Here is a 12928-nt window from a genome sequence, read left to right on the forward strand (position 1 = left end):
AAGACAGATATGAAAAATGAAGACTATGTGCTTCACATGTGAACTCCGCATTTTACGTGTTAGACAAATCATGCTTCATCATCACTATACAAGGCAGAAGGGCAATCATGCATAAATTGTAAAATGCAAAAAATGTCGTTAAAAAACTTTTTCTCAAGTTTACTTGTTTTTTTTTCAATTTTTGTAATTGCTTAATGAAGTTATCTTTGGCACTTGCTGTTAGAAAACAGCCAACAAAATTAGGAAGTCTTGCCATCGGGGTTAGGTAAACTGCATCCCCAAGTTTTCTAAGCCTGCACCTGGACGTTTACGCATGCTTGCTTTTGGGTTGCGCTGATGAATGTCTACAAGGTTAGCAAATGTTATAGTCTAACCCTACAATATAAAACATAACATTTTTTTTTAGATTCTCTAATGTATAAATCATGGTGAACTTTGGAGGCTGGATTAAAGTATAGGATTTCCACTGTTGACTTTCGTGTGGTCCTTTCTTTTGGTTCATTTAAGAAATGCATAACAATCGAAGTTTGAAATTTTTAACACACCTTGTGTTGCATTTATCGCTTCAACAGCTCCACTCCTACTACCTTTCGCTGGGTTGCTTTTTCACCTGGAGTTTGGTAGTAACAGTAGCGTTGACAAAGAACTTTGTATTTTGGACCCCAGCCTGGGATGATTTTAAGGGCTGGGAATCTTTCCAGGCGGTCCGAAACTGTAAAAACTTGGCAATTTTGTTTGAGTCCTTGTTGTAATATACAGGCTTCTCAATTACTACATGGCTCCTTCACCAGAATGCGAGTGTGGTGCCACGGAACAGACTGCAGACCATGTCATCCACCACTGCCTAATCCACCGGCCTCCACACGGTGCGCATGGTCTGAGAATCCTGGACGACGAGACTGCTGAGTGGCTGAAGATTTCCTGCCCTCCAATCTAGCCTGGAAAGATCGCTCATACGCCATCATCAATTACTCATACACATAGTTGTGCAAATGCCAGCATTTGATGAATGCAAAATAGCAGTAGTTTTTCTGGTGCTTGAAACTTAGTTTTGAAATTCTTGGCATCGGTTTCAATTTTTGACCCGAATTGACTCGTTCGGTCATCGACTTGCCACAGAGAAAGGGTCACCATGTGGCCATTTTTATCTCAATATTCTCATCAGGCAAATTATTCAGATATTTGCTCAATGAGATATTTCAGTTGTAAACATGCGTCATCGTTTCATCATTGCAGTTTACATAAATAAATTTGTGACACCATGCTGTGAATTCCGAAGCACACAAATTCCAACACTGAAATATTGTGACATCACCATTAATTAAACAGTTGCTAACAAGCATGACTTGAACATTTTATCGTATTTTCTCGTCAGTACAAACACTGTCGATGTTAGAAAATACACGAAAATCTAGACCGGCACCTGGAGTGTGTGAAGACAGGAAGGCTAATGGTGTTTGTTAATCCTCTATTTCCGCTTTGCTTTCGGTTAAAGATAATCTAGGTTCCCTCATTGCGATGAGTTGAATGCGGTTATTAGTTGCAGGTTTACTCTTCGTTTTACGAAATACTTTTTGCATTGTTTTGCTTTTTCGATGTTACAAGACGGTTAAAGTCGAATGTGGCAAAGTTTTGCTATGAAATAAATTGTAAGTTCGGGGCTGTCTATTTGCTGTGCCTTAAATATGGTGATTCTTCTACATTGGACCATTATTTGTGCAAACGATAAAAATTCTCATGCAGCTATACTGCACTTGTCACGTGCCGTCATTTGACGTCACAACTCTACAGCAGATACAGCAGATCGATTTTTATCAAATGTTGGCTTTCTTTTATCGCTCACAGTTTGTTTTTAAGCATTTTTCGCTTCAGGAACTTGGTTTGGTTTTGAAAAAGAAATATTGTAATCTTTTGTGTGCGTATTTGGGCAAGAACAAACATGCTTCACTTATTGTATTACATCGGTCTCAAAATTGAATTCACTAAAAGGCTTTTTTAATATTTCCAATTTCACACCTTTTTGGCGAGATAACCACTCTTCTGATAACTCAAGGTATTAGCGCATTTTTTTTTTAAATAGCAGCCAGTTATCAGACACGCTCATACCACTCGGTTTCCTTAGCGTTTTTGTTTTATCGTTCTTAAGAGCTAAAGAAAATCGTACTTCAATGCCTAGCTTTATTTATAAGCAGAAGTTAATTTTTGCCAATTCAAAGAGTAATCAGCTTCACGAGAATTGGAAATCTTGGAAGATTTGCACTGAAAATGTTTAATTAGTCTTTGAAATCGAATCGCTACACTTTGTCTATATCTGGTGTTGAATTGTATTTTTGAGGTCGCAAAGTAAAATTAAAGTTTTTATTACAATTTCACACAAATTTTATTGGTCTAATTTTATCCAATGTAAAAGTCTTGTTGCTGAAAACAGTGTAATCAAACTTCAACATCTGGCAACTGATAACCAACCAAACTTTTCAGTATTCAACGAATCTTCTATGTATTTTGCTAGTTTACACTTTCATCATGACACCTGCATGCATAGACACGGTCTGATGAGAATTATTCAAGCGTATCGTGTATTTTTGAAGCAAATTGATCAGCACCACAGATTCAGATTCAGTGACAGAGTCAAGAATACCCACTTTTTGATCTTTTTTGAGATTTAGTGTCAGTCTTGCATTTGTTTCTGCTTATCAAACAAATCTATTTCTAATATTGGTCTGATATGTAATGACAAAGGCCAAAAGTAACATTGATTTGCACAAAAATATCCTGTAACCTGTAAGTAACGTTGTAGGCTATAACTAAACACTAGAGTCTAGTGACTAGACTCTGTGTGTCATTGTTAAATTTTGTCCTTTTAACATCCATGTAAGTTTTGTTCCATCATGCCGTTACTATTCATAAATAACCCGCCATATTGTTACTGTTTGTATTAAACATTTTCAATAGAAAATTATCCGAAACGAATTTAACTTATGATGAAAACGAAGCCGGGCTATGAGTATGACTAAACATGGAGTTTGTTTGAAATTTAACCTTTTTATAACGCTGTAGCAGTGTACGATCAATCAAATAGTGCGCACTTTGTCAGCCAACCGAGTTTTTCCAACAAGAAAGACTTGCTCATTTTATCGCCATTTCTCTGAGTGCAAAATATTTTAGCTTATCTGTCCTTGGTGCATTAACTGCCTAGTAAAGATTTTCCCAAAAGTCAAAGGTTGTTGTTGACTGTTTTAACAGTTTATCCTTTTGATTGGGAAATTCAGGCACGATTGAGGATTAACTGGCAATAATTTTTCAGCATTGTCTGCGGCTTCTGCTTGAATTTCTTTCCGTTCACCAGTAATATTCCACTTGTAAGTTAGAGGTCGAACATTCTAGCGTGTTTTGACTTGATAGCGACGTTGGCATGCAATTTTCGTATCAAAGTTTTCTGATAAAACGCAAGATATGATTTAGCTGGAGCCACTGGCTCGCTAGCAATTGAAGAAGATTGATACAAAACTGCCCAGTTAATAGAGCTTGTCATTTTTCTTTATCAGTGATTATTTTGTTCATTGTTTGTTTTGCTTATCCATTTTGGCGATTGTCCAATCTTGAACAACACGAATGCGAGTGGAAGAAACAATGCAGGCATAACGTTGGAATTCACAACTTGTCACTTTACTGTAATTGCATTGCGTTATCATTAACTGGTTTGATTTCTATCTTAGGTTCTCCTTACTAAGGCAGCTTTAATTTCCAGATGAAATACAACGTGATACGTTTTTGCCAGTGTTTGCAAGTTCAACTGTGATTTGTACTTTCAAACTTAACTGCTTGTATTACGCTTAAGCTAGATAAGAAATCCGTATTTGCACACGAAAAGGTAAAATTTCCAGTTTTACAAACAAAGCATTTCCGTTTTGCATTCCTGTAAAGATTTGTTAGATTTTTAACATTTTATGTAGATTAAATTTTAAAACTTTAATAGAGTTGGCTGCCATTAGACGACCTTAAAACATGAACGACAAAATTTGCCATTTTGTAGCCTATTGGAAATGGCTCTGCTGGATGAGCAACAATAAAAGAAATTGAACTTAAAACACAACTGCTGTTACCTCTTGAATATTCCCACGCCTCTTGGAATTGCAGAGAATGTCGGTATATACAATAAGCTTTGTGTATTATGTATTTTACTCTTGACTCCCATTTTGGAAATTGATACAGTCACATTGCTTACTGGATAGCTGGATCATTTCTATCTGTATATTCTGTTTGCTTCCTAAACATTAAGTTGCGTTAGAGCAATTTTAGTGACCTACAAAACTAGGAAAAGCAACTTTCTTGAGTTTATTCAATAAAAAAAAAAAATTAAAACATAAAATTCCAAAAAAGTAAAAGTTTGTTAATTTGTGATAATGCCAGCATGCAAGTTGTTACGTATTCCAGCAAGAACAATCTATCTTGGAAATAATTTTGGGTCGGTTTCGGGCAGCTATATTTTTCCTCTCCGTGTTCGCTTTCCGACGGGGACGCCTTCTCGATACTCATGGTTACGGCTATTTTTACATACTCAATGAGTTTCTTGGATTTTTTTAAGCAGTCTTTGGCTTCTTATTTTAGAAATAACTCTGATCTTCACCAGAAAGATTACATCACTTTCTGCTTGGATGGCTTGTTGAATGTCGGATTTTTTCCTGCCAAGTGTGATGAGTGCAAGTGAAAACCCAATTACATTAAAGTAACGTATGATAAGGATAAGCTGATGTCTCAGTGGTTAATATGAGCTCACAATGGGCTTTCAACCTCGTCAGTGATCAATCAAAACCCTTAGACAACAAATTGCGAGTAAGTAGCTGAAATAATTGAGACGACGGCGTGGGGCTAAAATATCAAGTCTTGCTAAAAATAGCAGCATCAAGTTCATTTCTGAAACATCAGTAGGATTTTTAAAGGTTTAAAAATTTGGTCGCTTTCCTATGTTCTGCATTTGCTACGGGTGTTAGCCATGGCGATCATTAATAAGGTTTAGTTTAAAAGATCTGGTTTCTCCGGACGCGAACTTCATGGTCTTTGGTGTTTACTTCAGCTGGGTTATGTGTAACGCAGGATTTTGGTGAGCAATTAATTGAGCGCTTCATTTTCTCAAACACATATTCACACCAAACAATATGGTGTATATTTCACAAGTGCAGGTACAATCGATCTGTTTTAGCCTAATGCTGCGGGTTTGGAACCCGGAACCGGCGTGCTACGGAACCCACAGCATCAGGCTAAAACAGGTTGTTAATATCTAGGCTACATTGCGAAATAAATAACGGTCATCTTGCTAAAAGCGAAACTCAATCTTCAATTTACTGCAGATGGTGATTCTTCTTAAGCAGTTATTTAGAAGATTTTTTTTAATTAATTTGTTGAAAGAAAACTTGTGTATTGTTAGTTCTATTTGAGCTGAGAAAGCCTGGCTGCAGTGACAACCGTTGAAGTGCATAGCCCAGCAGTGATTGACAAAATCGCCGCCAATAAACGTTTTTGCTGGAAACCAAGCCCCAGACGTCAGTGTATTACATTTATGAACTGTGTCGAATTAATTTCTGCCGGGAGTTTGTTTTCAAGTGTGACTTTTTTGTTTACAGCAATGTTCTTATAATAAATCAATGTTTAGTTTTTGCGGAAAATGGCATTCAAAGCATGAAAGTGATAAAAATGATGTCATTGTGTACTTGGAAATCGTTGTTTCTACCGCGGGTTTTCGTTTTTAGACTTCTCTCAATTGTAAATATTTGACACTGTAGCATGTTGAACGTACACCTAATAAGGAACGGAAAATCGATGCGTAGCATTGTGAACGTTTTAAAAGTTTTGATGTCAAATCTCCAGAATTTTCACCCACATTAGATTATACGATTCCCGCAGTCTGCAGACGTTGAATATGGCCATGCTGGTCAAGTTTTGAAATTGTAAAGTATGTTTTCAACTCAGTTCACTACCGTCGCTGTTACAACAATTTTTGCAACTCCAGCTTTCCCTCAAAACGAAAGGCTTTGACAGCATTTGTTGTAAAACTTCAAAAACCTCATTTTTTCCTTGACCACTAGAAGTGTCCTTGTTGATACTTGGAAGTGAATATTTCGCGAAGAGATATCAAATTTATTTACAAGTAGCTTATATCGTCAGAAGTGAAGTTTTACAAGTGCAGTGAAGAAACCACCCAGATAAAAGCAATTGCCAACTGGGTGGGGTGAAGTAGCCTTGACATGTACTTGATTGATGAGCTTGAAGACGTCACACCAGAACAAACTATGATTCAAAATCTGGACACAACACTTTGTTGATTTAAAACCAATCATAAAAGACTATGAAGTCAATAGAGTTCAGGTGGGACTAAAGACCTTTGCATAGGCTACATAGCTAATCGCACCGCTATCGCATTTTCAGGTGTTCTCATGCAGCTTCCTTGGCAGAGAAATTCTTCGTCTGTGATAAGGGCGTTTTCATTTAGGCCTCAAATATTTTTTGGTTTGTATTTGATTTCTTGGTTTTCAGTCATGCTTTTGTGCAGGAAACAGATTTCATATTGTGGTAAAGTTTTTGATGAAGTCAAATATAGAGATTTCTTATGGTAATCCTAGCCAACAAATCCTTTTTTGCATTGATTCAACGTCTGCAGACGTAATAAGGACTTGGTGGGTAAGGTAATGAAATTGTCACTTCGTTCACTTTGTTCAAGCACAAAGAAAAAGACGCAACAGAGACTTCAATTATTGCCATTGCCCAACATCTTTAAACGTTTATTGAAGTTAAAACAGAAAGTTTTGAAGTTGGCATAGCAACTGGTTTGCGCCTCATTAACCCGAAGTCACTCATTGCAAATGCGTAGGTAGATAGGCGCTGCCCTGGCTCACTTGGTCGGAAATGGGACTCTATTTACCAACGGCCCCCCTCGCATCGTTTTCAATTGCCTGGGTCACTGTTTCGACAAAGGATTTCTTACGCGTGACCTTATGCAAACATCGTTAGAAAAAATCCTGTTATTTCTATTGTTCTGCAAGGGTAATTTATTAATCCCACAAAGAACTGTATTCAATCACAACTGAGCAGGCAAATACGATCGCATTTGTTTAACAAATGTACCAGTTGAAACGCAATGCCACGGGCAAACCAAACTGTACGTTTTCCATGAAATTTCAGTCTATGAATTTGAATCACTGAAAACAAGTATTATTCTTGTAAATACAAGCTGTGTAATCACCAACTTTGTCTTAGTGTAAGGTGAATTGTATATAAAAGCTTGATTTTAATCTTGTTTGATCCTTGTAGAAGAATGTTACGAGTTGCTTTCTTTAATGTTGTAATACGACATGACTTAACCGAATCGGTTTAAGTTGTCAAAATCTCTTTTTAATTGGATTTATTACAAAAATTCAAAAAAATATTTCTATATGTGTAGATTTTTCCCTCGCTGAAGGTGGCAACTGGCAAGTCTAACCATAATAGGTTGACGAAAGCAAGTCTCACCTATGTCTATTTGAAATTCGTTTGAGTTACTCCTGTTTGTCTAATAAACGTGGTCTTACATTTTTCTGGTTTGTGAAGAATTTGATTTTTAGAGTTTTTGTTTGGATTATACTTTTTCTTTGTGAGGCAGCATTTTACACAGCACAGATAAACATGAAAGATTAAAATTGGTGTGTGTGGTGACGTCATTTATGGGAGGATACGTCTTTCCATGATATTTCTGTGATGGTTATTTTTGGCTACTTGAATAACATATTTAATCCCGACATTCGTTCTCAAGTGAAAATACAACATTCGTTCTCAACTGGAGCGAGAAAACTCGTGTACAACAAGTTGTCATCATAAACGTAATATTCCAGGGATCATGGATGTCACATTGTCACGCAACTCGTAACACCGTTAAACCGATTTATAACTTTACGTCACAGAAAATCATAATTTTCTTTGGCACATTCAATTTATTAATGACATCATTTTTTACTGTTCCTAACAAAATTAACAGATTTTCCTGACCTTGACTGTCTTAATCGACGGTTATTTTTCAGTCCAAAGCGACAATTAGATTTGTCATCAATCACTCTTGTATTAAGGTCTAATTTTTTTCGCTTGAACTAGTAAATAAATACATCTGCTTCTGATACAATTAAGCTGTTGTATGATGTTTAGATTTGGCGTACTAAGTCATGTTGAAAGGCTATCAAATGGGTGGCCCACGGCTTGTTAGTGTGTCATCATTCATTTTCTCTTGTGGCAGACACTTTCGATGTCAGACAATGATTGAAAATTACATTAATTTAACGTCAAAATCAGGTAGAATGTCATTGATTCTGAGTGGGCAAAGGTTGAGTCGAACTTAACTTGCGAGCAGTGAAGCGATCTCAATTTTCCATTTGATGCAGATAGAGGGTGCAGGAGGCTATTCCTATGTTTTTGACGTAGTGAGATAACCACTCGACAATTTGCTGTTTGGTCAACCATTGGGTCACAATCCTATTTTGATCTAAGGACAGACTCTTATCTTTTTTCAGCAAATTTTCTTTTGAGGTATTCGAAACACCTGTTTCTTGCTTTTGATGCATGTTTAGTGGCACCAGTACTGGTTGATCCTGTACTCAAGTGCACCTGTACTTAAGACTTCATAGCTTGCTTGCGGTTGGTAAGGCATAATAGGATTGACAATGTGCTTCAAATACCAGAAAAGTAGTTGAAATTTTCGTATTGCCTGTTTCAAACTGTATTGATGCCATGTCGAAGAGAGTGCTATGTCGTGGAAACGCGTGATTTCCCATCAAGAACATAGTATTTTTTCAAGGTTGCCCCATCAGCAGAAACAATGACATAGCAGAGTTAAACGATATGTCCAATAGTTATTATTCTTTCAGGCAATATTCTTTTGACAATCTGTTGATATCATTTGTTGCAAGCATGATCAAATGCTATTTTTACATGTGTTGCAAATGCAACCACTCTGATAAATAATTTACTTTTTTATTCAAGTTAAGTTTGGGCAGTTTGGATCCAACAAGTTTTTTTTTTTCTTTATCATACATCAGTCAAGTTGATTCACATAAGAAGGCTACAATGTTTTTGAGAGCTTGCTTATCATTTGAATGGGATGTTGTTCTGTTCCAGATGTTCGTCCTCCAGTATTTAGGAAGCCCCTTCTGCCCCCGAAAAACGATGATCCGGTCATACCAGAACACCCAACGGTTAACAACGAACCTAAAATCCCAAAACTTAATGGTAAGTAGAACGAGAACAGCGCTTTTTGGTCGTTTCTAGTTAAAAACTTAATGATGTTGCACGGTATTAAATAATATTCCTTATTTTGACCAATTTTTAAAAGCGCGGAAAGGCATTAAAATCAAGTAAGATCATAACTTTTCTTGATCATAATTGTTTACAGGTTTTGCTAACCAAAGTAAAATATAACAAGAAAAGAAGTCTTGTAATACCTTCTTGTGGTTACAAAAATGACAGGTTACTTTGATACTTCACAGCTTATCTTCGCTTAATGTAATTAATAGACATCACAACATGATTCAAAGAAAGCACCTACAAGTCTAGAATGTGATTTGTATTAACCTTAAACCAGAATGTAGCCTACTGAATTTCAAGCTATTTTTGTCTTTTTTGATTCACCCAAAATTGAGCTATGTCTTGCATGGACAAAAATTGTGATTTGGTTTGATAAATTAAACAGAACAAAGACTAAAATGCAGAAGCTGAACTTGTAGTTCAACAAACAAGGCAAAAATTGTTCTGTTTTCATCGTCAGTTTAAGAACTGAAGGACAGTGGGCCTATGTACCGAAAGTCTACTAACTTTTAAAATCGGCTCAACCACTTGCGCCTATTGAATTAATGTGGGAGAATGTGCTTAGTGGTCAAAGTTAAACGCCGATGGCCGTGACTCTGTAACTGTAAACTTAACTTGTGGTTTTTGTTAGTAAACTTTAACTCAGTTTAGAAATTGTCGTCCGACAATCAAGCAGATAATCGACTGTTGTCTGTTGCTATCATTGTATGCGTTATGAAGGGCTGACAACCAAGGTCAAAGCTATTATGCAGTTTCATATTGCATCAGCCTTACGAACTAGTTTATTTTTCATGAAGATATGTTGAATGCAACTATCTATTGATTGTTCCACTAATAATTGCTTTTATTTGCTGTTATTTTTTTGCAGAGGGAAATAATCCTAAAAATCCTATGGGCAACACTGATGACGATTCCACAAAAACAGACACGGACAGCCATTTTAGTGGAAGTGGCATGATTATTGGGATTGTAGTTGGAGCTTTGGCAGTCCTTCTATTTGTTTTCCTTGGTTTTGTTGGCTACAGAATCTACAGACGGCGCCAGCATCACAAAAAGTACCAGTCACCTCCAATGACCCCTACTAGAGGCACCACTCCCTTGCAGCAAGTAACTCTTCTTCCAATTTCTCCTACATCACACCATGCTCACCACCACCACCATGGAAGGTTGCACTCTGACCACGAACGAAATCGTTCAGCTACAATATCCTCTCACAATGACTTGCGACCACCTCCTTCGTACAACGAGTCGTTCCTAGACAACGGAGGACCTGTTGTAGCCGTATGATCCCATCTGGGAGCGTAACTATGCATCACCTTTAATTGGCGATTTGCGCCATTGATTGCAAGGCGCCATGAGCGCAAGGAGGAAGCAGAAGACAAGGCTTCGGCAATCGCGAACACTTGTGATAACTGTGAAGTTTTCCAGTTAGCTGCAGTTCCGCTTCAGTGCACTTTCTGTCGTGATGTCATTTTTCCCTCACAAAAATACGTCATGAGGGAATGCATTCGACCTAGTCTTTTTTTACTTGCTGCCAAATTATGGAGTCGTTTTATGAAATGATCCATATTTTATTGTTTAAAATCGCAACTTACAAATCCACGATCGTTGTTTTAACTTCACCTATGCTTTACTTATTGGGTCAAGTTTTTATTTTATTTTAGCTTTTTGTTACATTTCAGCACCAAGAACGGGCTCGTTTGTTTTTGCAGTAAACACGACTGGATAAATCATGCTATATTTTTCAATTATAAATCCCTGCTGTAAAATTATCTTTTTGCATTGATTCAACGTCTGCAGACTCTGAGATGCCATGGCATTCTCTGTCTATAAATAATGCCATACGCTTCTCTCAAATCAATTTGTTAAACTTAGTGTTGGTTTTTTGTGTATTTGATCAGTTCTGTCAAATCGCTTTATTGTGTTTCGCATATGCAGTTAAAGTATTGTGAGCTTGCTAGTGAAGCAGATGCTTAAATATTTTTCCGTTTTTTTCCCGTTTTTATTTGTAAAGATCTTCCCACAAATCAAACATAGTTCGTAATTTTTTTTATCGTCTAATGTAGGTTAATTGGCCACCGCATTTGTCAGTAGGGTTTCCAACAAATGAAAATTTGCTCGTTATTTTAAACATTAGTCTGACAGAGCTATCCTGAAACTCGTCGATGAAATGTTGATAGTGTTTTATGTCGCAAGAAGCAGTTTCAATGTTACAAAAAGCAAATAATTTTGTTCCTGTTTAGTCTTTATAATGTCAGAAGCGTAGCCTACTAGTGTAGCTGCCTATTGGTGTATTCAAACAATATAAATCAATGTCTTCGATATGCTTGTGTTGTTCTTTAATGCATTGCTACCAATAAGACTTTTAGTGCAGTCTAAGTGTTGTGTGTTTGTCGCAGTGTAATTATTATGTTTAGACAATTAAACATCCATCTGACATAACCTTGAAACGATTCAGATAAAAAATGGTTTATCAGTGAAAGTCAATTCTAACGTCATAGCAGCACAGGGATATTGTTTATGACTTCCAGCTTAAAGGTTCTTGAAATAATATGTAACCAGTTTAAAAATCAATCTTCATGACACATTGTTGTTGAACCAGTTTATAAGAGTTTTGTTAAAGTTTTTTTTTTTTTCTTTAGAATTGCTTCTGTTTCAATCTTTATTCTTTTATTTCAATTTTCTGCGATGTTTTTTCTATTCTTTAACAAAATCAAATGTTTATTACGTGACTGAAACTGAGTAAGAATTGGTACATTGGGATTAGTTTGATTTTGTCTTTACAAAATCAGCTTTTTGTTGCGTGAGTGGAACTTTATGTTTGGCAACATAATAAATGATTTTGGTATTTACTTGGTTTTTATGCTATGAATAATTTTATTACATTTGTTTCAATACAAACTTCCAATCACCAAAATGAATGGCTCTCGGTTATCAATTATTTGGCAGAGGCTTTGGATATCACTGTATTCTTACTGTGGCTGGTTGCTACGAGTAGATTAAAGATATGAGAAAGCAACTTTTATTTTTAAAACACCAGGTACACGAAAAAAGCTGAAGGGAAAAAAAGCGTTTTTATGATTGCGACGAAGCTTGCCTGTGAGTTCCCAGGATAAGACCAATCAGGATTAGGAACATTTGTTTTACAGTTTATTATATGTTTTCAGAACGTCCAACATTCAAAAACTCTGAAAAATTCACAATTTTGATCAAACAAATTTTCCATCGTCGCTGAGGCTACACCGCTACTGTACAGTAGGCTCCATCAATGGCTCATAAAACGAAATCAATAATTTGTCGTTAATTTGTAAGAGCAATCGTTAATGGATTTCATTATTTATTCATTATTATCATTTTGCGAAAACGAAACACAAGATCTTTACTTTGACCGAAAACGTGAAATCAAGTAAACAAACTGTCTTTTTATGACATAACACAACCAACACTCACTCGGTGAGGAAAGTGAATACAGTGGATGTTAATAATTTAGCCAATAAACAAAACAAGTTCAGGTATTTCTTGTGATAAAAATATTTAATGGATCGTCTCGGCCATAGGAGATCTAACTTTCGGGCATAAAAGATCCAAAACATCGGCTCTTATCAGT

General features: G+C 36.3%; 1 protein-coding gene across 1 annotated transcript in view; it reads left to right on the forward strand.

Annotated features, from left to right (window-relative positions):
• LOC145777599 (uncharacterized) overlaps nt 1-12232 on the forward strand; it is a 49268-nt gene extending 37036 nt beyond the window's left edge. The window contains exons 4-5 of the mRNA XM_082589024.1: nt 9136-9246; nt 10190-12232. Of these exons, the coding sequence (XP_082445150.1) occupies nt 9136-9246; nt 10190-10608 (530 nt within the window). The 3' untranslated portion in view covers nt 10609-12232. The remainder of the gene's footprint in view (nt 1-9135; nt 9247-10189) is intronic.
• The last annotated feature ends 696 nt before the right edge of the window (nt 12233-12928 follow it).

The sequence above is a fragment of the Aplidium turbinatum genome, chromosome 9 (genome assembly GCF_918807975.1).
Source record: "Aplidium turbinatum chromosome 9, kaAplTurb1.1, whole genome shotgun sequence".
NCBI lineage: Eukaryota > Metazoa > Chordata > Ascidiacea > Aplousobranchia > Polyclinidae > Aplidium > Aplidium turbinatum.